Source organism: Diceros bicornis, chromosome 41 (assembly GCF_020826845.1).
Source record: "Diceros bicornis minor isolate mBicDic1 chromosome 41, mDicBic1.mat.cur, whole genome shotgun sequence".
NCBI lineage: Eukaryota > Metazoa > Chordata > Mammalia > Perissodactyla > Rhinocerotidae > Diceros > Diceros bicornis.
In genome coordinates this window covers 4,062,636-4,088,745 of record NC_080780.1, presented here as the reverse complement: position 1 = coordinate 4,088,745, position 26,110 = coordinate 4,062,636, and the positions used below count along the sequence as shown (strand labels likewise).

The following is a 26,110-nucleotide window of genomic DNA, read 5'->3' as shown; positions in this document are numbered from 1 at the left end:
GCTGCCGGCTCACGCAGACCAGCTTAGCGTCACTGTGGGAGGGGACTGCACACGGCGTGGGCACCAGAGGATCACTGAGGCCACCTCGGGGGCTGACCACTGCGTGAGGCCGTGCTCCAGTCCCAGACTGCTGCGCAGCCCGCCGTCTAGTTCAGTGTGGCAGCGCGTCCTGTGCGCCCGGGGGATCCTTCGCCTGCGTTTCTGCTCATTCTTACTTACCAAGGGCCGAGGGCCTCCCAACTGCCCTCCTCTTCATCTGCCCTTGCTGCTGGCCCCCGGCTCCTGGCTGTTCTTCTGTCCGGAATTTTAATCTGACGTGGAAGCCCCTTTAATTCCAATGGCAAGTGTGTCTTGATTGGGAAAGCACTCATTGCCTTTGCAGGGTACCCATGGGAAGATGTGGAATAAATATTTGTGAATAATTTTGCAAACATCAAAGGCATGGAAGGACAGCTTAAGAAAGAGATCTTGCAAAGATAACAACCCTGGCCGTTCTCCACTTGAGTTCCAGTAACTGCCAGCCACTGGCCAAGTGACTTTGTTTTATTCTCATTCAATCCTACTCGGACCTTTATGATTTCAGTATTTCTGTCCCCAGCTCACAGAAAGGAGAGGGATGGTATGGGGGTGAAAAGTTTGAGCCTTGAAGCGCTGAGCCTGGGTTTGGGGCCCGTCTCCTGGCCTCCGAGGCCTTGTTTTTCCAGGGCCCCACACACTTCCGGATGACAGTGTTTCAAAGCAGGGTCCCTTGAGTGGTTCCATTTTGGCATTGCAGTAATCCTGGGAGAGGAAACAGGGTGGTCCCCGGCCCTGCCTAGGGCAGCCCAGCTGGACAGGGCCAGGAAGCCCTCAGGCACATGCCTCCCAGCCCAGGTCCCTGTCCCTCGTCCCACAGCTGCTCCCAGGGGTTCACCAAGGTGGGGGAGGTGAGGGAGTGCACCAGGTGCCACTTGGAGCCTGCATGGGAGCCTGCAATGGGGTGATTCATTCTTCAGCCTCCCTGTCCTGCCATCTCTGCCTGGAAATGTCGGCGGGGCAGGGCCACAAGCCTGAGCTGCTGTAGGGTGGGGGCAGCTTTCATGTTTTGTCAGCACAGCTGCAGCCTCTGGAGGGCGGGCCTGTGAAATCTGCATTGGTTCCGGCTCTAAATCTGCATTGTCGGGGCCTCGGAACCGGCACATGCCTCTCGCCGTCCACACAATAGCCCCGGTTGGAGGATTCCCCCGTAGGAATTTAGACATGAATTTATTCTGACAGTCAGTTCTTAGTTGTCGGAAGTGGAAGGAGTGTGGAACTCAAATGTGCGACTTTCTCACTAATTTAAAGGTGCCAGTCCTGATTCTTATGGGGCATTTTCAAGTTTCTCTTCCTTCCTCAGGGAGAAGCTATAATTTCCAGGCAAACATTAATGCTTTTTGCTGCTCAGATTCACCGCCTTTCTTCAGGGATCCAATTTGGCTGCACATACCCCTGGAAAAGCCAGTCTGTTTGGAACTGCTCCCAGGAGGTCCCCATCTGCGCATCGGAGACCTTGCTATCAGAACAGCTGTAGCCGGGTCCTTGCACACCATGTCCATCTCACACTCTGTTGAAACTCAGCGTTGCGTCATAGGTGACCAAATTTCCTCAATCCGGATCTTTTCAAGAATTGAGAGTTTGGAGATGTAAAAGGTTTCACTGCAGAGACCGTTCGACACACACATTCTTTCTCTTTCTTTTCCAGCCTGCAAGTATTCCTGCCACAAGAAATGTGAAGCCAAGGTAAGCGTTGCGTTGCTTTCCCATGGGGCTTTTTATGGCCGAATTGGCCTTCGTTGAATGATGTGCGTAGAAGGGGGACTGCTTTGGGCCGTGGCCACAGAAATGGAACTCTTAAGAAACAGCTACTAGATGCTTTCCGATAGGGTGTATACTTTTCGTCTCAGGAATAAACTGAAGAGCTATGAAATTCATGGTTTTAATTATAGAAAATAACTCTGAAGAATTTGGTTTCACGTGAGAATTCAGTAATTTTGTCCTGGCTGTGTCACAGCCGTTTCTCCATAACAAGTGATCCCTTCTTTCTAATTACACGGACAAGCTGTTTTTCAGGGGAGAGAGGACAGGAATAGGGTCTCGGGCATTTGCCTGGCCTTGAAGACTTTTCTGGCTTCTTTTTGAGGGTGGTTGTTCGTGGGTTGGTTGGGGTTTTCACTGTCGTGGAAGTCTGGGGACCCTGAATCGGGATAGTTGTCCTGCATTTGCACGTCCCCTGGAGGGGTAAATTGCCAAGTGGCCTGCTCGAATGACTAGAGGCCTGGGTTGCTTGGTTGGGTTTAGGACTTTAACTGGGGGAAATGGCACATGAGGAGATGCAGGAGCCCCTAGGGTGGGCCCTGGTTTTCTACCTGGGTCACTGTGTCTGCACCTCCCACATTTTTCAGGCATGATGTTAGTTGGAAATGGAGCCAGATTGCAAGTATCTCTCCCGCTGACTGGCTGGCCCTGCTTTTGTGGGAGCCTGCCAGATGTCCTGCAGGCTGCCCCTGTGGCTGGAGGTCCGGGGAAATGGGGTTTTAGAGAGTCTTGGGATTTTGTTGCTGCTGTGGACCTCCGGGGTTACCTGTTCCTGAGACTTTCCAACTGGTCCTTGGGCTCTGACTGGAAGGAACGCATACTGGAAGTGGGCTTCACACCATGAGCTGGCTTCTTGTTCTTGTGTTCTGCATGGGAGGACTGGGGTTCTGGTTTCCGCCACCCTCCACCGACACACACACGGGGATGCATGCACACACTTCACACGCACACCTGCACACCCACAGTCAACTCACACACACATTTGTATGCATACACATACACATGCACACACACTTGCACATACATGCACACACAATGCACATCTGACATGCACACACGCACACAGGCACATACACACACATGCACACACGTAGTTGGAAGAACCAGCCCTATTTTTTTTCAAGAAAGACATTAAATGACTTTTCTTTTTAAACTTTTCATTATGGAGAATCTGGGACACATGCAGAAGTAGAGAGGATAGTACAGAGCTCCGTGCGACACTGTTACTGAAGCCTGCAACTCGTTCTTTCCTCTCCAAACCCCATCCCCTGCCTCTTCAGAGAAGTCACATGATGTGTGTTTTGAGCCATTTCAGGAACAGGCACTCGCCCGTGGAGGGGCTTCAGGGCATCTCTGCCGTCACTTTCCGCTCTTACTCTGGAGACGGCTTCCCCTTTTCAGCGAGGTCCGGAGTTCTCACCCTCACACTTGTAGAGCAGCTGGTTTCCGACCCTGGTTTATTTTAGGTCTGCTTCACCTGCACGTACGCTCTTCTCTCGCGTGTGCTGTGCACCGTTGATGGAAGTGACTGTGCGGAGCAGAGACGCCCATGTGCAGGGAGAGTGGGGTAAACACCAGCTGGGAGAATGTTTCTGATTTCTGAGAGGGTTTTTCCCCACCCCCTCATGTGGATTTAGATGTCCTCCACGCTGAGGGTCTCCGTGGTGGTGAGCCCTGCCCTGCATAGCTTCCGTCTCGTCACTGCGGTGGAGCAGACAGGGGAGAGCCACCCCCAGAGGTACTGCCTGTCCCATGTCGTTCCTGCACGTGTGTGCGTGTATGTGCACGTGAATGTGTATGCTTGTGATGTCGGGGTGTGCATTGTGGGTGTGTGCTTGCGTGTGCCTCCACCTGGGACGGTACTGCTGGCCTGGCTGCTCCTGACCTGCAGCTGCTGTGGGCACCATCTCTTAAGGGGGCCTAGTGCCGGCTACTTAGGGAATTCAATTCTTTGGTTTAAAGAATATTCCAAAAGTCTTAGCTATCACTTATGGCATTTCTAACTGCAATAATTGGCAGTAGATAAGCTTTTGCTTTTATTAGATCGTGGTGGGGGGGAAGATATCCGTATTCTTTGTTTTCTAATGCAGCTTTGAATGGCAGGAGAGAATGCCACCAGTAATAACAAAGCCCCTTCTTATTCCGAAGCTGCTGGGCATACAAGGGGCCTAAGTTCTCAGGGGCCCCTGGAGATGAGCAGGGGCGGCTCGGTCTCCCAGGTCTCCCAGGAGCTGAGACGTGGCTGTCCTTGACAGTTTGGGCCCTTGGTTACCGCATGTGTGTATGTAACTGTGTGGGCTCCCTAAACGCAGGCACGCCCTGATTTCTGGGGATACCGTGAAGCTTTGGTTAAGAACACAGGCTTTGGCCTAATGTCTGACCCGGTCCAGCCACTTACAGACTTGGGGATGGTGTGTGCCGAGGGTCCCCTCTGTCACGGGAGTCCACATGCCTACGTCAGCAGGTGGGAACACCCGAGGAGTGACGGCTGCCGAGCGTGTGGCACGCTCCCCAGAGCGTGTTATTGTGCTAGTGTGGGATGAATGCTGTTGGCATTGTCATCGTTCTGCTATGCCAGGCCACCGTCAGAGACTCCCAAGCAGGACTGGGATGTCCTTGCATAGAGTGGATGATGTGGAGGGGCTGAGCCATGGCTGGGGGCTCAGGCAGGGAAACCGAGTCATGAGCCGAGACGCTAGAGGCCCTGATGGACCGAGGTTACTCTTTTCCTGGCCGTCAGGCAGTGTGACCCCTCAGGCGAGGCCATGGGGGTCAGATGACACACAGAGGCAGAGACCTGGGCTTTAATGCCAGCGGGAACTTCTCGTCTGCTGGAGCAAGTCCAGTTCCCCGGGGCCTCAGTTTCTTCATGCCTAAAATGGGTGAATAATACTTCCTACGATCTGCTTGAAAATGGCTTGCTCTTAGCTGTTAATTGTGGTAATATTAATTATTTAGGCTTTAAGGAAGTCACATAACTTAAGTATAGTTACTGGAAAGTTTGGGATTCCAAATATTTTGCTGCCTGGGAGGCTGTGCTTGTTCACCGGATCCTCATGAGCTGTTTGGGCATCATGACTTGGTTTTTTCCTGGCCGCTGGTTGACTCATTGGCAAGAGAAAAAAGGAAATAGGAGAAATAAACTGGTTTTAGGAAGGCGGATGATGGTGAGGAGACACAGGGTGGGATGGGGTCCCTATTGGTGCCCCTGAAGCAAGGCAAAGCTGGGGTTCTGCTGAGCTTTGGCGAGCGAGCAGGAGCACCGTGAAAATGGGAATCACGTCCTTGGTGCTCGAGGCCCCAGGCACCGGTCCCTCCACGTCCGCCCACCCCAACACACCTGCTCGTAGAGGTGCATCCGGTGCAGGCTGTTAAGTATTGTCTTGAATCATGAGAGGTTACATCTACCTCCAGATAATTTTTGGCAAATGTAAGACCCCACACAGGGACCGAAAAGTGAGTTGGCAGGGCTGGGACAGGCACGTGGTGGTGTGGAGCACCACCTCCTGGAGGGTCCCCACACTGGGCCCGCCCGAGTCCCCTGCCATCTGGCTCAGAAGGTGTTCTCAGACCCCTTTGTCCTTTCCTCGCCCTGCACAGCGTGCTGCCCAGGGCCAGCTCTCTTCTTCTTTTCCTGGACACGCTTTGATCGTTGGAGATAAAGACCTGGACCTCGGGGGCTGCCCACCTTGATGAGGAGGAAACCAGCTTTCAGACCAGGAGAGGAGTCCGGGGCTTTGCCCGGCCTCTGGCTCCTGCAGGGGCCTCTTCTTCCTTTGTCCTCGCTGTGGCTGTCACGTGGCCCAAGCTGGGAGCTGTCACCCACCTCCACCTCCCACTAGAAGCAGAGCTCTCTGTAGTAGACACACTGCTCCTCTCCCTGAAGAGAGCGTAGGAGGCAAGCATGACTATGCGGGGATGCAGGAGGAGTCGCCTCGAAGGCCTCACTCCCCAGAAGCCCACCAGCCAGCCCTGAACTACTGGGGGAGCACCGGCCTTCCTACAACTCAAGCTCTGGGCTGCCCTCTCTCTGCCCGCCCTGTGCTGTGAGCAGGCTTGGGCGCCGTGAGCATGTGGGGAAGGAGTGAATCTGATTGTGTTCAGTGCCACAGCATTCAAGACGGAGGGGACCACCTTCACGTCCCCATGAGATGTCAGTGGTGGCCTTTATTCATTGGGACCCAAGTCTTTCCTGGGAACAGATGACCTGAATTTGTTAGTAAAAAGCAAGGACTGAGTTTTCCATAGAAAGCAACTAGCCCTGTGAGCACAGAGCTTGCAAGAGTCTGTGTGCTCGTCACTCCCTACCTCCCACTTACATGTCCTGTGGCTTTGAGTAGCGTGATAATCTCACCTGAAACCTGGTGGGCAGTCGCTGTCTGACAGGCTGGTTTTGGGGTGATGTGAGATCGCAGACCTAAATATCTGGCCAGCAGCTGGCTTATAATGTGGGCCTAGAAGTAAAAGAAATCAGCTACATTATTGAGGGATTAACAATAATCTGCTGAACGCTTTACTATTCCATTATTTAATAATCACAGCCTCCCTCGGAGGTAGTCCTGTTCTTGCCCTGGTCTTAAGGTGATGGCTGAGACTTGAAGGGGTCGCATTGCCCACCTGGTGGACAGGGCCAGGACCCCAGCGCCATGTCCCACCCCAGCCCAAGCTGCAAACGGTGGGCCCTGGTCTCCCTCCTGGGTCTCAGTGAATATTTACATATCCCTCTTTCTCCCTTCCTCCCCACTCCTGGCACTAAGGGAGGAGGTGGTTAATTTTTAAACCTGCCAGTTCAACAAACATTTCCTGATTTCCCTCTGGGCCGGGCACCCAGCTGGTGCCCAGACATCGCTCCCTGACCACGGGTCCATTTTGGCTAGAGGATTCCATTTATCCACCTGTGTTAGACAGATGTGCCCATGTGTTTTAACTCTGGACAGCTGATTTTTGGTTGTTTTTAAAATTAATAAGTGTTATTTTTTAGAGTAGTTTTAGGTTCACAGCAAAATCGAGGGGAAAATAGAATTCACACACTCACAGCCTCTCCCACCAACAACATGTGCACAGGTGTTTTGTATTTGTTACAATTGATGAGCCAATATGGATACATTATTGTTAACTAATATCCATGGTTTACATTAGAGTTCACTCTTGGTGTTGTGCATTCTGTGGGTTTGGACATGTATCCACCATCATAGTATCACAGAGTTGTTTCACTGCCCTAAAAATCCTCTGTGCTCCACTGTTTCATCCCTCCTTCCCCCTACCCCCTGGAAATCACTGATCTTTTTACTGTCTCCATGGTTTGACTTTTCCAGAATGTCAGAGTTGGAATCATACAGTATGTAGCCTTTTCAGATTGGCTTCTTTCACTTGGTAATATGCATTTAAAGTTCCTCCATGTCTCTTCATGGCCTGAGAGCTCGTATCTTTTTAGTGCTGAATAATAGTCCATTATCTGGATGGACCAATTTCTTTATCCATCCACCTACTGAAGGACATCTCGAGGTTGCTCCCATGTCTTGTTTTTTACTTTTGTGGGTTGTCACTGGAGTCAGAAGGGCCATTAAGCATTTTTTAATTTTGTTCTTCCTAAGGGCACTTTTGTTTCCTTTTCCATAAGATCCCTTTCCTGGTAGGCTGTCCTCACCAATCTTTTTTTTTGAGTCACTGCAATGAGAAGAAAAGTCACTTTATAAATTTAACCTCACTTGAGGCACATTCGTGGCTGTGGCTGTCTTCCCACCAGGAACTGTTATTCCTGAGGCCCGGAGTTTGCCAATGGCCCCGCATGCGACTTCCCACCAACGGGAGCCACAGTCTGGGCTCTGGGTTTCTCTTAAAGTCAGCAAGCCACATGTGGCTGCGTCACGAAAGGGCGTGCAATTTTATACAAGCACGGCAGTTTCCTTTGTACGGAAATTAATGTTTTTAAACCCCAAATAATCTGGGCCCCAACAGGGGCGTCGACTGTGGGATCTCGGAGCTGTTTTGGACTTGAAGGCGGCCAGCAGGACCGAGCCACTGTTAACTGGAGAAGCATGTCCACCAAACGCCTCCACCGTCAGCAGTTCTGGCGTCTCCTTTCATCGGCACCATTCTGCACACTGTCTCCGGGGGTCCCCACGGGGACCCTGCTGGGTGCTGGACGTGTCGGCAGCCACTGTGTCACTGTTTTATGCCAGAGGAAACAGAGGCTTCTGAAGCTGGTGGTGATGTGTGGTGGGTGACAGGACCGAGGGGCTTGTATGTTGAGTGTCATTCTCACTTCCTCGAAACTTCATCATTTGCTCTTTCGTGCGGCCTAGGTTTTAGCTATAGTTGTGTAGGATTTACTAGCCCTGCCCCAAAAAGCCCAGAATGGAATTATAATCTTCTTTTGAAATAACACGTTTATTTTAAATAAGTCATTTAATTAAAAATCTGCCTGGGGGCCGGCCCAGCGGCATAGCGGTTAAGTGTGTGTGCTCTGCTTCAGCGGCCCGGGGTTCGCGGGTTCGGATCCCAGGCACGCACCGACACACTGATTGTCAAGCTGTGCTGTGGCGGCGTCCCGTATAAAGTAGAGGAAGATGGGCACGGCTGTTAGCCCAGGGCCAGTCTTGCTCAGCAAAAAGAGGAGGATTGGCATCAGATGTTAGCTCAGGGCTGATCTTCCTCAGCGAAAAAAAAAAAAAATCTGTCCTTCTGTTTTCTCTAAATTGTCACTTTTCATTGCATATTGTGCTGTAGCTAATAGACAGTCCTCCACGCACACCTCACATGAACCTGCACTCACCTGTGGCACCATCTGGCCAAGTGGCGAGTTACCTAATTAGCAGGGGTCGTCCCTCCTGGGCTGGAGGTGCGAAGGGCAGCGGGCGAACCTGGGCCTGCTGCAAGGCCACGTGCACTTTGCTGTTTGGACGGGGACTTGTAAGGTGCCCTTGGAGCCTGCTTCTGAGCCGGATCCTCCTCACTCCACGCCGGTGCTAACCTGAGGAAGTGGCTGTCCCCTCACCACACCCTGTGTGGGGGAGCCGCTGGGCTTGCTTGTCACAAACTCTTGGCTAGTGATGTCCTGTGAGGGGAGAGGACTGAGCCTGGGCGTTGCTCAAGTTTCTCAGAATTTCTCTTGGAAATGCTGTCAGAGCTGGGCGCACGTGTTTCTGTGACTTCACTAGTGGTGGGCGCCATGCTTTTAGGGAAGGCTTGACGTTTGCTAAATCCTGGAATCATTGGCACCAGTGTGCTGTGCAGGGTGGTGCTCCTGCCTTCAATGGCAGCATCTTCCTTCAAGGCTCTACTCAGACCTGAAGTCAGCTCCATGAGAGTTTTAGTATCATCAGTTTTGTTTTAATTCATGAGAAAATGATTGCAATATGTGTATAGTGTCACAAGGCGACTTTTGAAGAGCTGCAGTCATTTACATGTGTACATTCTGGAAAGTTCTTTCAAGAATAGCTCTTCCTGCGCAGTCATATTCAGCCAGTTCATCTTGTGGTCCTTTCCAGAGAGACCATCTGAGTGAGGCCTGTGTGACAAATTAGCCGCTGTCCTGTGTCCCCCACATCAGCAGGCCTCGAGGGACGGGAGGAATGGTAGCAGTAATAGTTTGAAATATTTTTGGCAAATTAATTCCAGTTTATTATTGGACTCACCTTTTGCAAAGGGGACTCAGTTACACGTAAGATGATCAAATGCGGGTCTGTGTGGAGTCTTGCACGAACCTGAAATACGGGAGGATGTGGAACAACAGTTCGAGCCCGCAGGCTCACTGAGGCCCAGGGGGGACAGCTGCCGGCACCTGCCTGGCACCTTCAGGAGGGCGGTGCCATCTGACCTCACGCAGCTGGGCTCTGATGACAGAACAAGGGCACCTGGGAATATGAGGCCCTCAGTTCGAAACAGATGTCACTCTCAGGACGACAGTCCCACGTGTACGCACGTCTGTCCTGGCCCTGTCAGACCCAGCAGGGCAGGAGCCCGGGCGTGGAGGGCGCCCGGTGCAGCCCAGGGACAGGACGTCCAGGATGGACTACCCTGGGGCCAGGCTGCCGTGGGCACATGTCGTTCATGCGTAAACAAAGACAAGGAAAAGCACTTGGAGAACATTTTCCTTCTCCTTGAGTGTTATGACCCGATTCGCCAGTTCATGAAACTGTAAAAGGTGATTGTTTATTTCCTTGTGCCTGCCCTCTTTTCGGGTGAACAGAAGTAGAAAGTGGAAATTTCCATGTGCAGCTGTCAGAAGCAGCCCCTACAGCCGGGGGACCCACAGAAGAGGTGTGAGTTCTGGCTGCCCTGTGGCAGCTACGTGACCTTGGGCCTCGGGCTCTTCCTCTACCCAAGAGGAATAAAAGCACCTTGTTCCCCCCAGGGCCTTGGCACGCTTTCTGGACACGGCAGCAGTGTTCCTTTTACATCACCAGACAGGTCTTCACCGTGACCGTCTTCCATGCTGATTTGGTCTGCTCTGGCGTCCAGCGGTGTGATCTTGGCAGAGGCAGATTTCAGGGACTTTCCTGGTGGTTTTGGGGGGGGGATGTACTCCAGCTTTGGCCAGGAGACCACGTTTTGTCTGTGAGAGGAGGTTCTGAGCTGGATCTTGTTCTCCGAGGTCACCTGCCTGCTGCCTACTCCTTCTGTTGTCTTCCGAGCCCCATGTTCAGGCTGGAGAGGTGATCAGAACCCTACGCTGACTTCATTGTCCCCTACTTCCCCCGTCAGGGAGGACATGCAGGTGGGCTTGGGGACCTCTGCAGGCCTCGTGCTCAGGGTGGTGGCCTTGGACCTGTTCCCATTGTACCTTGGGACACCCTGTGCCTCGTGGCAGCTCCCGCAGAGTACGTGTGTCCGGGGAAAGCTACGCAGCCTGGGTCAGAGCCCCTTGAGGACACAGGGCCAGCACTGAGGTCAGGACCATGAATGTGGCATGCCCACCTCTCTGGTGACTGCTGGTGTGAGTCTGGGAGTGTTTCCCGGATCTGATCTGCGTGGGCATCTTCATGCCTCTCATTTGAAATTGTTTATTGTTGTACACGGAGAAGAGCATTTCTAATCAACTTGCTGGTTTTATTTTTGGGCGGCTACTTCTGGAAGGCAGGTTTTTCATATTGAAAACCCTATTTCTCCTTCTTTCAGCTATGTTCTTAGCAGCAGGATAAAATCAATTAAGTAATCATTTGAGTCCCCACCTCAAAATTTTAATTCATAAAATTAAACTTCCGTTTCACCTTGTGTTTTGTTTTTGGTCTTGTAAAGCTGTTTATTTTGAGCAGGGATTCAGGAAGTGGCTGCCTCCCGTCGTCCTTCAAGCACAGAAATAGCTCACGGGCTGCCCTCTCCCTGCTCCCTGAGCAGCCACACCGTTCATTTTTGTGTGTTTCTAGGCATTTTGACTCTGGCCTTCTCATGCACTGCGTGTATCTCTGCACCGCTCACTCCCATTTCCCCCAAAAACCTTCCGGACCTGGCAGGCGTCCCTTCTGTGCATGAGAATCAGGCTTGTTAGCCTCCCCGGCCCCTGCTCAGACCATCTTTACAATAATCAAGTCATAACTGCCGCTTTTTTGGAGTTTGGAAGGATAGAATGTCTGATTGACTAAGACAGACTAGGAAGTTAGAAATTTTGATTGCAGAATCCTTATCTAAAACATTTTTGTCCTTTTAGAGACTTCTTTACTTTTAAAAAGCATTTTGGGGGGAATTGACTGGCCTTGAGGCCCATTGGAATGCTTTGTGCTGCCCGGCGAGAATGGGGACCTTGTCCCTGTGTGGGGACAGGACAGCAGGCGGGGGCTCGTGGGCATTTTAAGGTAGACCTGCTGGACCCTCGCCCTGGTCAACTGGGGAGCGGGAGGGGGTTGCAGGCCCTTCTCAGGCCTTCAGTTTGGGTGCTGGGTGGAGAGTGATGCCATCGGCAGGAGTTTGTAACTGTGGATGGGAGTTCAGTTTCATTCCGGGTGACCCAGCGTGAGTTTGGTGGGGTATGTTTGTGTGGACAGTTGGAGTGAGCTGGCCATATGCAGCCTCATGGTAAATTAAAAAATTTTTCTTTTAAGATTTGATAAGTTGTGAACTATTAAAATTTCTCATTTTTCCTTTCCTTGTCAGCCCTTCTCTGCATCAAAAGAGAGTTGGTGGAAACCAAACTATTCATTGTGCTATTTTTAGACACTTTCAACATAATGATTTTGGGGAAATTCGCTCAGTATCCTCCTTGTGGAATGTACCATTTTTGTCCTTAACTGTTGTTTATGTTTGTGCCTTTTCTTCCTTTCTCTTTGTAATAAGAAGGAGGTGTTAAAAACATCATGAGGGGCTTATATCATATCTAAGCTCTTCTCTTAAAGAAAAACGAAAGCACACACTTCATTTGTGCAGCTCCTTGTTCTGTGTCTCCTGGCTCCGTTGACCTCGCACACAGAGCTGCTACTGTGTAGCCTGGTCTGGTTGAGGGGTAAAGCCTGAGGGAAGGCGTTCTTATGGCCCTGTGTCCTGGTCTGCAAAGAGGTCCTTCCCACACTGTTGTCTATGTAAAGTGTGAGAGGAGGGGGGGGGGAGGGGCTGGGTAGGGGGAGCGTGGGGCTTGGTGGGAGGAGAGAGGGAGGGGGCTTGGTCCTCCTTGATCCTCCTTGGTCCACCATCGGCATCTGAGAGCGCCTTCTCCGTCAGCTTGTGATATCCTTGCCTCTGTGTGCTTTATAAAATGCCAATTTAGAGCTGCCCTCCCCCTTGGGACACAGTGAAGGATGACACTGTCTGCCTCGCCCAGGTTCTGTGAATGTGCTGGCGGGTAGCTCTCATTCACCTCCCTGCCCTCTGTTCTGTTCCCTCTTGATGGGGGCGCAGCAAAGTCATCTTCTAAAGAGCCTCTGGAGGTTCCCACCTTTGAAGACACATCTACCGTGCTCCTTCTGAGGGAAGCATTGGAAATAGCACAGGGATTATTGTAGAGGTAATGATCAATCTCTTCCAGCTAATTAAAATGTAAAGTATTTACCAACGTCGGTACTTTAATTATTATTAATTCCCAATCACTTGTGACTCGTTTCCAGGCTGAACGTGAGGTAGCTGGTGAGGAATGACTCTGATTTTGAGACCTGGATTTTTCTTGTGGAAATGGATCCAGTAATTTGGTGCAGTTAAATTTTGATCCCAGGTGTTTAAATAACCAAAATACAAAAAGGATTTTCAAAAGTCTTCTTAAACTTATTATTATGTTTCTATCTTTCCTCACTTAAGTTGGATTTATGAGTTGTTCTCCTGGTTCTTTAGCAAGTCATTTCTCTCTTATCCATCATTTGATGTCATCTTTCTCTCTTTTCAAAAAGATAAGACACAGAGATCTGGCAAGTGCCCACCCTAAGAGGTCTGTAGGCCCTGATTCTGGTCTTGACTAATTATCAGGGATCCTGGACCATTTGACCTGAGAAACTCAGCTTCCTCAGCTGTACAGCGAGGGCATCAATGAGACGCCAGGCCTCCCTGCCCGGCCTGATCTTGTAAGCAAGACTCAGGCACAGAATCTTGAGCCAGTCGCTGAGCACGCATCCTCCTGTGGGCACAGATGGTTCTGGAAAGTTTCCTTCCCCGCCCCCTTGAGATGAACGCTTGGGACATTGTCTCAGCAGTGGACTCACATGAGATTTCTGATCTGGGACAAATACCAGTAATGAGATGGATGCAGAGCAGTATTGTGTTGTTTCAATTCTATTCTGTTCCCTGCTGGTGGTGACGGTTGTTTGCCTGGACCCGAGGAAGACGCGGCCCTGGCCTGATGGGCCTTGTGCCTCACTTGGGTGGAAGAGGTGGCTGTCCAACAGTCACACAGCCCGAGTAAACGTGTGACAAAGTGGCTCCAACAGGGGTGCATAGCGGGCTTAGCTAACCTGTCTGGACACAGGCGCGACTGTGTCCTTGTCTCTGAAAATCATGAGCATCACTGACCTGGATGGGGAGAGGAATCTGCCCCTGAATGCTGAGCAGAGCTGAGACTGAGAACTGGAAAAGCTGGGGCTTGTCTTTCTAACTTTTTAAAAAACAGCTGCACCACGGTAGTCTTCACGAGCTGCTTGTTAACTTGAAGGAAAAATGTAATGAAATGATTCCAGTGTTTTCCCCTCTCTCTTCCACTCCCCTGTGCGTGGCACGCAGGGCTGAGAGACTTAATTGCGTTTGTAGGGCGGCGTGTTTTCTCATGGGGATTAGACAGGCTAGATTGGGCTTTGACGCTCAGTGGGAGAACAGTTTGTGAGGAATGTGAACCTAATTAGGGATTCCAGGGTCGCGCCTGGCAAAGGGAACCCAGAAGCACAGTTAAGGAAAGTGCTTGAAGGAAGCAAATAAGTTAAGTTAATCAAGCCTGCGGTGTCAGCGTTTTGTGCATCCGCCCCTTTGCAGAAATTTCAGCATTGTTTGGAGGTTTGTGCTGAAAGTCAGCCCCTCGCTGGAGCGCCCCCACTCTCCAGGAGCATTTCTGGGCAGCCTCGAATGAGGAGCCTCGCCGCCTGCCCGTGTCACAGCCCTCCTGGGCCCTGCCTAGAGGACCCTGCTCCCGCTGGGCTTGTGAGAAGGTCCGGTGTTGACCTTGCTTCTCCACTGGCCCTCTCAGACATTTGATGGTGGGTGCTATGGGCTGAATGTGCCTCCCACCCCAAAATTCATAAGTTGGAGTCCTAACCCCTAGGACCTCAGAGTGGAACTGTATTTGGAGATAGGGTCTTTAAAGAGGTGATTAAGTTAAAATAAGGTCACTAGGGTGGGCCCTGATCCAATCTGACTGTTGTCCTTATGAGAAGAGGAGATGAGGACACAGACAGGCACAGAGGGAAGACCATGTGAGGACACAGGGCGAAGATGGCCATCTACATGCCAAGGAGAGAGGCCTCAGGAGAAATCAGCCCTGCGACACCTTGATCTCTGACTTCCAGCCTCTGGAACTGGGAGAAAACAAATTTCTGCTGTTGAAGCCAGCCCCTGTGTGGTATTTGTTATGGCTGCCCTCGCTGACTAAGACAGTTGTCCAAGCAAGTGTGCCCTCTCTCAGAGTGTCAGTGCTAGAGGGGAGGGGACTTTCCTCTTCTCGTTATTCTGCCCCCCTATTTATAATAAATGGCAATAATGGTAGTAAAAATAGCTGAACATTCATCTTTTCCCAATCTTATGTAATGGACACATAAAAACATCTTGCTATTTTATTGATCAGTAATGTACAATACAAGAAATGAAAGCTATAAAATAATAAAAGATAAAGATAGTAATAAAGATTCTGCCCCTTGAGAAAAGCCCCCTCCTCCTCCCACCACACTGCTGCTCTGTGCAGAGATGAGGGGACGTCACCCCCCATTATATCGTGGAATCCCTGTGGCTGGTAGACATATCACGTCTGTATCCGTGTCTCCAGTGCCTGGGTCAGAGCATGAGAGGGAGAAGGTGGCCTGTGACTATTGTTATGATTTGGGAAGGAAAGCACTGTGATCCTGATCTCATTGTGAGTTTCCTTCATCAAGAATTGCCTTTGTAAAGATAAAACAAAGGTACACTTCACTCCACATTTTGCACAGCTCATGTTGGAATTTAAATTACTGTGCTAAAGTGATTTTATTGAATGATACAACGTGTGAGTAAGACAATGCCTTTTTACTTGGCCTAACTCAGCAAATTTCCTTCATGCCCTTCTGTGAGGCCAAGAGTCGCTGGCCCGCCCTTTCTTTTCTCCTGGTGTGCTGGCTTTGCACGTCTCTGATGGCAGCTGGATTTATTTTTGCACGTGTGAGCACTTATTTAATGCATTTTAATCACTTTTGGCTGGTGCTGTTGAGCTGATCCACCATTCCAAAATCCTGAATACTTGCTCCTGCTGGCTCGATGCCAAACTGAGGAGACTTCACCTGTGGGCAGAATTGCCTGGGAAACAGGTAGGAAAAACGGCAGAGGCGAGACCAAGCTTCCGGCTTTCGCTGGATCACTGAACGTACGCACGCACGCATGCCACACGGTTAAGGGTCCGATCTCTGTGGGGTCTGTGGTCTCGTTCACATGACCCAGCACAACTGGCATTCTCGACGCTTCAGAAAAGGCTGAACTCTGATTTACCTTCACTGTGCACACACAGTAATCACTAGAGTGTCGGTGGTACATGTGCGTTTTTAGAGAAAATAATGGGAAAAGGTCACCTTTTTTATGGCTCTGTCCAAAGCAAAGTTTAACAAGAATTGATGACAACAAAAGCTGGTTCATCGTTTCCTGATACTATAGAAAGAAGAGAGTGTCTGTGATGCTCGTGGAGACCTGAGCTTGATCTCTCTGGGACTTCCGTCTCCGACGTAAGCGAGGGCCCAGTCAGCCTGTAAGGGACCATCTCACGCCTCCCGGAGAAAGAGCCTCGCCTCAGAACTGGGGTCAACCCGGGGTATCACCCCTCTGGGGTCTCCGCTGCGGGTGAAAGTGCCTTGCAAGACGGGAGGTGTTTGTCGGCCGAAGCACCATTGTCCCCTGGGGGAGTGAAGCTGCAGGGCTGGGCTTTTGCTGTGTGTGCACGTGGGCACACATGCACACACACACGCACACTCACACTCGGTCCCATAGAGACATATACTCACACACACACCCACAGGCACACTCATACACTCAAACTCTTGCACACACACACACTCAGTCACAGACACATAGTCACATGGAGGCACACAAACATAATGCACTCCCACACTCACCCCCACACATACACTCACACGCATTTACCCACACACTCACACTTGCATACACGCACTCACCCACACTCCCATTCCTAGGGGCACGGTCATTCCCGGTTGTGAGACCCCCTCTGTCCTAACTCTGTCCTGGTCACCTGTCTACCCGCTGGCTTGGGGACAGGTTGTTGATACCAGCAGGCTACAGACGCCATGTAGCCAGGTGCGGCTGGGCGCAGCCTGTTTGTTTGTGGTTGTCCTTGGTAACGGTGACTTGGCCCCATATTGAGTGCGACAAGTCCATAAAGTGGTTCTGCAGCGGGCCTCTTGGGGCCCTCTGGGGCTTTCTTAGTCACTAGTGGGCACCTTCCTACACCATCCCCCGTCGTCACCTCTCGTCACCCCTACTCCTGGGTACTCCTTCTGGTGAGAAAGGGGAGCTGTTCCTGGCAGGAGAGGAAGGTAGAATTTGGGCCCAGCAGCCATCTCTTCTCCTTGCCGGGATGCTGCCATGTAGCTGGGCCTCTTTGGGACTCAGCGCCCAGGCACAGACGGGACGCTCACTGGCTCTCTGCGTAGTGGTGAGGGCCCATGAGAGGACCTGCAGACGCAGAGCTTGGCTGCTGTGACTGGAGCATGCGCGGTTGCTGAGCCGTGGGCCTCGCCACGAGTGGGCCCTGGTGGAGGCAGCACGCCCTGTTCTCGTCCCCCTGTGGCTTGCTCAGCCCACTTTACAGAGATGGGAAGGTGCTTGATGATGGAGGAGCCTACCCAGACCCCCATGGCACTGCCACGTCCCCCTCTGTCACACTGGCTGTGCACTCCCAGGCCACGAGGTAGAGCTCAGGGTTTGTGGCATCCATCTGTAGGGTGGTCCTGAGGAGTGTGGTGGCATCGGGACCCTCACAGAGTCCCGAAGCATGTGGTGGCCACCTGCTGGGTCTTCAGCTCCATCAGTGAGATGGGACTAGCGCCTGAAGAACCTGGATGCTAAGGAAACAATGGTTCCTTCATGCCGAGGAAGGCCAAGGCAACCTGGAAATGATCCAGCACCACAGCATGTCCTTTTGTCAAATGAAAATAGCAGAAGAACCGGCTGGCACTGCAAGGCGTGTGGTCAGAGGTGGCACTGGAGGTGAGGAGAGGAAGCAGGTGAGTGTGCTGTGCTGTTACTGACCTGACCTGAACCCTGGATGGTCACCCACAGTGTGGTTACCTGGTGTCTCCATCCTGAGGAGATGCTGCTCCCGAGGGTGAGGTGCGCAGGTCCTGCAGGTCAGAGGGCTGGTGCAGTGGCCTGTGGAGAGTCTGGAGCTGTGTGGGCAGGTCGCTTGGGTGCAGTGTGTCCAGAGAAGCTGTGCACTTCTGCCTCTCTGGTCAGGCTGAAGAGTGAGGGAACACCCAAATCTCCAGGACATGCAACCAGCGGCTGATTGCATAGATGCTCAGGTCCCTAATGTGGAGCAGCGTGGTTCATGTGAGGACATGCGTGTGTCCTGGACCTTCGCTCCGTGGGTCTGCTGGACTATGGTCAGCTGCCTCCCTCTTTCTTATTCTAAGGGAGAAAATGTAACATGAAAATCCAGTCTGTTTCATGTAGTTCCCGTCCTGGGATTCAGTTCGAGCCACAGAAAAGGAACACGTGCCCCGTGTGTCCACTTGACAATGGTCTTGACTAAATGAGGTGTTTGCAGTTCTTGACGTGAAGATGAGTTTTCTCTTTACCGACAGGTGGCTTCCCCCACTCCCGACCATACCCTTTTCTCTGAGTTGGCTCTTCTTGTGCATGTTCATTTGCAAATTCGTTCTCACTCCAAGTCTTTCCTCATTTACTGTCTGCATTTCTAATGGTGCTTATAAAAGCAGACAGTAGGGGTTGTAATTGGTTCTCTCCACGAGAGGCTCTTTCCTGGCAGGAATGCGGCCATGGAAGTGCAGAGAATTGCTGTCTGTCATTTGCTCCGCTGACCTGGGGAGCCTGCTCACCCCCTACCACGTCCCCACTCACTTTGTAACGAACAGTATAGTCTATGCCGTTTGTGTTAGTGACCGTCTCCTTCCTGAGGACTTGTTCACTTTGTTTAATAACGTGTTACTGTGAGGAGCAGCGAGTGCCTGGTGGGAGAAGACGCTCAGGAAAATTGCGTTGAACCAATGATGGAGTTAGACAAGGTCGGCGTGCAGACTGCAGAGCCTTAGTGGTGTCAGCCACGGCTGGGATTGTTGTGATGGGTCGGGGGAGGTGGGGCTCAGGCCGCCCCAGCACGCAGAGCACTCTCTCGTTGTCTGGAGATTGTCCTGGGGCCAGGGCAGGTGGGCAGTGTCACTGCACCCCATCTGGACACAAGGGTGAGTGGGAGGTGCAGGGCACACCTGGCCTTGGAGCTGGATACCTGGTGGCTGCTGTCTTTATAACTCAAGCTTAGGATATCGCAGAGGGCTTGTGCTTCTGTTCTCTCAAACACGTGCTTCCCAGACTGTGAATTAAAAAAATAGTTCATAGACTTTATTTTTTAGAACAGTTTTAGATTTACTGAAAAATTGAATAGATAGTACAGAGAGTTCTTGTATATCCACTCCCCTGCCTCCCCTCGTAGTTTCCCCTAGTATAAACATTTTGCATTACTTTGTAACACTTGATGAGCCAATATTAATACTTTTTTATTAATGAAAGCCCATAGCTTACGGGTTTGGATAAAAGTATCATGACATGTATCCATCATTATAGTATCACACAGAGTGGTTTCATTGCCCTAAAAATCCTCCGTGCTCCACGTATTCATTCCTCCTCCAACCCCTGGCAACTACTGATCTTTTTACTGTCTCCGTAGTTTACTTATTCCAGAATGTCATAGAGTTGGAATCATACAGTTTGTGGCCTTTTCAGATTGGCTTCTTTTACTTAGTAATATGCATTTAAGATTCTTCCATGTCTCTTCATGGCTTGTTAGCTCATTACTTTTTAATGATGAATAATATTCCATTGCATGGAGTACAGATAATGATTCTTCAAAGGCAGGAGCTCCAGTGGCTTGCATATTTCTCACCAGTATGTCAAACGTTTACTGAAGCACCAGGACCCATGTGTGCTGAGTGGAAACTGTACAAGGGGTGAAATTAATCACAGTGCTCCATTGACCACGGGGTCTCCTTGTCTGACTGCCACCACCATGCTATAAACATCTGTCTATAACTTCCTATATTTTGAAAGCCAATTTTTGTTTGTTTTGTTTTATGTTTATTTGCTCACTTATTTCCTCATCCATTCGTCAAACTCTAATATATATGGAGCAGAGGCCACACAAATGAAAAAGATGTGTTCCTGAGACAAGAAGTCTCAGTGTAGGGGGAAGCCAACCATTAAGTCAGTGATTCTGGACAGTGAGAGGGGCTGCTATATGTGTGGGGAGGGGGCAGCTAGGTGGGGGCGGGGAGAGGATGGAGTGCCAGGAGAGAGGGCCACTGCCCCAGACGAGATCATGACTCAGAATCCTGGTGGAGTAATAATATGTCCCAGACAAATCAATGACCATGTCTCATATTTCTTGAGGAACTCACTAAGATAAGCAAGAGTGTTATAAATAGTCACCATGGCAAGAACCAAGGTCACGCTGCCGCCCACTCCAGGCCACAAGGACAATTAGTCAGATCCCTGGGATTTCGCCTTCCTTTGCACATTTTCAGAAAATTCTTTGAGGATGGGGTACAAGGGGTCCAGGGAGAGGAAAGCCAGGAGGCAGCTCACGGGTAGCTGAATCCTGCTCGCGCGTGCCAGGGTCCTGGCCTTCCAGAACTGCACAAAGCGAGTCTGATCCCCTCACCCACCAACAGCCCTTTCTCCGCAGGGAGTGTCCCCTGAGTGTGGAGAACCTGCCCTGTGCCAGCCCCTGTTCTGAGCACAACACGGTCTTATGACCTCCAGTTCTCAGATGCAGAAACTCAAGCCTAGAGTGATTAAAGCCCAGGTTCTATGGCTAGTAAATGGTGGAGCAGAGGTCCGACCAAAGGCAGATTCCAAAGCTGGGGTCTTGATATCTGTTGGGTCAGTCGTCCTGGGTGCCCATAACCGTGTCTCTCGTGACTCAGTTGTAGCTGTGGCCTCATCACACTTGTGTGTGTCTTTCTTAATGTCCTCTTGGTTCCTCAGAGGACCATGGTAGAGTCAAGGGAACTCCTTTTCGCTGTCCTGTGCACCAAGCACTGAGCCTCGAACAAGATAACCACGCTGACATTGCCACATTTAGACTCTGCTTTCAGTTTCACTTGTGGAAATAGTTCTAGAGAAGGCGGCCCATTTTGCAGAGAATGTAAGCCCTGGGTGTGATTGTGAGGCATGGGGGCGGCCTGGAGACCCCCAGGCAGAGTCCTCCACCTCCTCCTCCTGGCCCTGCTCCCCACGCTATGTGGTGAGGAGGGACCTGGACTGGCTGAGACGTTCCTAGACTGGGAGTCTAGTGCTTTGAAATGGAAGAGGAAATTCTGTATATGTGAGTGAGGGGCGTTTCTCTTGGAAGGAGGCTCCATGGTTTTCGTGAAATGCTCTAAAAGGACCTAGACTTTACAGAAGTGAACAAAAATCTGGCCTCTGTTAACTCGAGATGAGGACTGTCTGTCTTGAGGTGCTGAAACCTTGCAACTGTGAACTTGGTCAGAGATAGTCTCAGCTTTGGGAGCCTCGCTTGATCGTCATGCCAAGTTTTTTCTTGAGAGCCCATCTGCTTATTGTGTTTCTTCTCCCTTTAGGTGGTGATTCCCCGCCGTGTGCAAGTCCACCTGGAACAGGTAAGTCCTTGGCATTTCTTTGGGGGCCATTGTACCGTCCTGCTTGACTGTCTGTTTATGCTGTGCCCTCCTGGGGAGTCTTTGGGCTCCCTCTTGGATCCACTTCCTCTGTCTGAGCTGTCACTTTCATTCACAGAGCTCTTATAGGGAGACTTAACCACAACGCACTAGCCATTTTCACGCTTTCCTTAAGAAGAGAGACTCCTGCACTGGTTTGTAAGAACTACCTTTCTCATCAGTAATAGTTACCTTCAGGGATTCATTTCCTGGAGCCTCAGTTTCCTCTGCTGTAAAGGGAAGATGGCACATATCCATTTTCTTTGTTTTTCTTTTTCTTTTTTGGTGAGAAAAGTTAGCCCTGAGCTAACATCCATTGCCAATCCTCCTCTTTTTGCTGAGGAAGCTTGGCCCTGGGCTCACATCCCTGCCCATCGTCCTCTACTTTTTATGTATGGGACACATGACACAGCATGGCTTGATGAGCGGTGTGTAGGTCCACGCCCGAGATCCAAACCTGCGAACCTTGGGCCGCCAAAGCAGAGCTCGCGAACTCAACCACTATGCCACCGGGCTGTCCCCTACATATATCCATTTTCTTAGCAAAAAAATATAGCAATGAAAATGTGGGCAAAGTACCTGCATCACAGAGCGTCTGTGTGGGAGCGTGGTGCGATGGCTTTGGAACAGGAAGCTCTGACAGATGCCATCTTTCTATCAGGGTGAAGGTAAACACAGTAATAACACTTTCTCTTTGGCTTGCTGTTAAGTAACTATGAATTGCTGTCTGCCTTTTAAACTCCATTGGACGTCATGATATTTTCTTTGCTGCCCCCATTGGATGAGGAGGTTAAGCCTTGTGCTAATGACGTGTTAGTAGCTTGCAGAACACCTGCTGGCTCATGCACTTCCAGGACAACAGGAGACTGACGACCCTCTTCTTTTATTGCAAATCGGAAGTGACTCCCTGTGGGGAAGTGTGTTCCTTTCCCAGCCTCACTTGTGAGGGAAGGAAACAGGTGTGCCCTGCTGCCTCCTCCAGGGTATCTGTTAGGTGTGTTCCCCACACTCCCAAACTGGATGTAGCACCGTGCCCTTGGCCCTGGTTTTGTATACAGAATCCAAAGTTCTGGTGAGGATTTTCCCCGTCTTCCTGCTTCCAGTGTCTCTGTTGGCTGACGCCCAGCAACCCCTCGACCCAGGGCTGGTTTTTCCCTGCGGTAGCTGTGGACACTGTCTGAGGGGCTTGGTTGCATGGCAACTGTCCTGTGTGTGGCTTTCTCCTTAAAATGTGGGGAGTATTGTCTACCCTCTGGCTGCTAGAGGAATAAGCTGTGGGATAGATGTGGGCAGCCCGGACTGGCTTATACCCTTCTGCCTCCCTGTGCTGGACAGCCTGGTGTAAATAGACTGGGTTTGTCCAATTGAGCTTTGGTCAAGGGCTTCCACCTATATGGTGTCACTTCTCAGGGCAGAAAGCACAGAATCCTTTTTCTCTCTTGGCCCTGCATTGGCCGAGAACCTTCCAGTACTGTGGGCCTGGCATTTCGGATTGGCATGGACGTACCTCCAGATAATGCCAGCACTCCCGGTGTGACCTGGGAATCTCCGGGCCCGTGCGGGTCCTGGCCAGGCCACCTGAGATCCTGTTTCCATTTCTTTCTTTGTTGCATCTACAGAGCGTCTATTCTGTGTCAGACACTCGGTTAGACACATTTACCCAGAAGGTCACCTTAACTTACTCGCTTGAGACATGAAGAACCTGGGGCTGAGAAAATTGGGTTCACTTCCAGAGGCCATGCAGACGCCGAGAGGCTGTAGCCTCTGGTCTTAGCATCTTTTGCTTGCCCCCGGCTGTACCTTCTCTATGTTAGAGATCAGACAGGTCTGTTGGCGCTGCTTCTCGTTTTTTTATATGCCACATTTTTAAATCAAGGGTAACTTGTGCAGGAAAAAACCCCTCATATTCTGTCAGTGGAGTTCGAGGGGAAATTAGGGGTTATTTAGGGCCACCAGTTTTCAGACCCTGGTGTGGTGTTTCTGGCCCTTGGTGCCTCGTTCATTCTCAGAACGCCCCTGTGTGATGGGCATCCTGAGTACCTTCCCCAAGGTGGCACTGCTCATAAATGAGAAAGCAACCAGCGGGGATTCGGCTGTCAGATGCCCCTTGGCCAGGCCACCTCGTCCCCAGTCCTAGCGCTCCCTGAGCCGATGCACGCAGGGTCCATACATCTCTCCCTGTTCCCCCTTCCCTCCCAATCCATCCTCTTTTATTATCGGTGGTCATGGGGACTCATCAGCCTTCCAGGTTTGGGAGCAGGTGATCTGCTTCCTCGTCCACCTGAGGCTGTGATTGGTGGATGGCTCTGGAGTGTGAACACCCCTTCCTGCACTCAGTGCCCGGCCCTCTGACCTGGCTGCCGTTCTGCTCCCTCCTGTGCCAGGGGCCCCTCTTCGTGTAGTGTTCAACTGCTCTGCAGATGTCATCTGAGTTCCATGAGCCCATCCGAGAAGTTCCAGAATAGCTTCACCTCAGCTTGTTCTATCCTTGTGAGCTGCCAGGTCTGCCTAAATTGCTGGGACAGCTTTGGCTTGCAACATGATTGTTTGAAATATTTGGGCATAATTCAGTGGTACCAGCCGGAGAGGAGGAGTCGGTGATGGGCCGTGCCAGCAGGATCTGACGACATCCTGTGACTGACTGTAGGGGTCCCTGCACTGATGATGTTATGTTCTGCGAGAGTCTTGGCTGCCAGGCAGGGGCACCTTCGCGACCACCTGGGCATTTGGGACACACAAGGGAAGAAAGCTTTGTGTAGTTGTCGTGCTCCGAAGGCTGTTTGCCTTGATGCCTGTTTTTCTGTGATTTTTCTGGAAGCAGATCGTTATTCTGTTTATTGCGATGGTTTAAAAAGTGGAGTGTGAGGTTCAATTAATACACAGACCAAAAATGGCAGGCAGTGGGGCTGAGAAAAAGATCTGAGAGCCAAACCTACCTTTGTAAATGTTAGCTTAGCTGATGAAACATGCAAACAGGCTCCGAGTTTCCTGGAAGCCAGTGTAAAAAGGAAACCACATTATTGGTGTGCGCCTTATCAGCTAGGAGGGAAAGGACGAATCAGTGGAGAAAGTGTGCCATGTGGGAAATAACGCAGGGTGTTGATGGAAGCTGGGGGTGTATCCTGAACCACAGCCGCGTGGTAAATGCTCCCGCCTGTGCCCCGGGGAGTCGAATGATTGTTTTACAGGGAAGTTAGACACAAGCTTTGAAGTGCAGCCTCATCAGGGTCTTCTGCTTTGTGTGGCTGCGGCCGTTGATACAGCATTTAGAAACAGAAGGGGATAACTGTCGGTTTTATCATCTGTCTCACACTTGTATGGCTTGTGGGGAACATGGTCTACTGCATTGTAAAGTGGATGCTTCATCGTTTTTCCAGATAACTGTGATCATTAGAGATGGGAGAGGTGGTCGGCTCTTTGAGACTGAGTCACGCATCTGTTCTGGCTGTTTCTGTAGATCTACATGTTTGGGGACACCAACCATGCATACTCACATGTACATACAGGCATGGGGTATCTTATTGAGTATGAGCTTGGGGCTTGAGTCAGGTTGGGGTCCCGTCCAGGCTGTGACGCTAGGAGAGCCACGTGACCTTGAACGGAGTCCTCCCACTTCTGGGCTCCACTCTCCTCTTCTGTAAAATGGGGCTGCTGTCACCTTCCCTGTGGAGTCCTGTAAAGATGGAATGAAATAACGTGCGAATCCGTAGCACTGGCGATGGCATAGAGGAAATGCACAATGCGTGGGAGAGGCCTTATTCAGTGAACTCAAGAGGGCAGGAAGGTCTTTTGGTCCCGCAGCATTTGCTGTTTGTTTTGTTTTTGACCATTGTTCTCTTGCCATCTGGTGGGAGAGAACCAGTTTGATCAGTTCCTGAGCGTGTCATCTGCCGCCAGAGAGTGAAGGCACCTTGACAGATGGTTATGAGACCTCGATTCTCTTAACCCCTCATTTGCAGACTTAGAAAAAGTCAAGAAGCCAATGGAAACGAGGCTGTGGTCAGGTTGTGGGTGGCTCGAGCCTCCAGCTGGTAGTTGGTGGATTGATGGCAGGATCTTTCCACGGCACAGGCCTCACAGGGCTCTGAACTTGGTCCGACAGCTATTTATTGACGTTCTAGGTGCAATGGTGTTTGTTTTTCCATTTTATCTTTGCCTTGTATACACTATCCGAGGGAGCTGATTCACGTTAGTGCACCAGTGGATCTGGATGCTCTCTGCTGGGTGCTAGCGTGGCTTCCCTTGGACACTGTTGAGTCCACATGTGTGAACCACCCACATGCCGGGGTTCCTGGGCAGCGCACAGCGGCCTTGGTCCAGGGTGGGCCCGGGAGCAGCCAGCCTGGCAGTGGAAGCACCGCCTGCTCTGCGCCTGAGAAGTTTGCTCTTTTCAGAGCGGCTGCTGTCCTTGCAAGAGGCCGTGGCCACGTGTGGGCGGTGTTCAGGGCAGTGCCAGCCTCAGCTTAGGACACCAGTGCAAGCCCTTGCCTGGCTGCTGGGGTCACACACCACGTGATTTTGCTTGGCCGTTGTGGTTTCTCGCGCTGGAGGAGAGGTTGTATAAGAATAGTTCCTGAAATTTGAGTCAGCTGTTTACTGACTCATGTGGCTTCACTGCTCTTTGTTTAATTAAAGTGAAGACAATAGGTGGTTTCTGTCAGAGGTGACATTAGAAGTCAGATTACACAGTCTGAGACCGGGGTTTCCAACATGTGTTCTGTTAGCTACGCTTTTGTATTTGTGGGCATGTACGGTGTGTGTGTGTA

The 26,110-nt window shown here is 51.0% G+C and overlaps 1 protein-coding gene across 5 annotated transcripts in view; it reads left to right on the top strand.

The window, feature by feature from the left end:
• The window catches only part of TNS3 (tensin 3), a 252,434-nt gene that overhangs the window by 61,285 nt on the left and 165,039 nt on the right, over positions 1–26,110 (top strand). For 3 of the 5 annotated variants that reach the window (XM_058534774.1, XM_058534773.1, XM_058534770.1), the window contains exons 3-5: positions 1,427–1,612; positions 1,724–1,761; positions 21,249–21,287. In XM_058534774.1, the coding sequence (XP_058390757.1) occupies positions 1,570–1,612; positions 1,724–1,761; positions 21,249–21,287 (120 nt within the window). In that variant the 5' untranslated portion in view covers positions 1,427–1,569. The remainder of the gene's footprint in view (positions 1–1,426; positions 1,613–1,723; positions 1,762–21,248; positions 21,288–26,110) is intronic. The other 2 variants (XM_058534772.1, XM_058534775.1) reach the window with 2 other exon arrangements.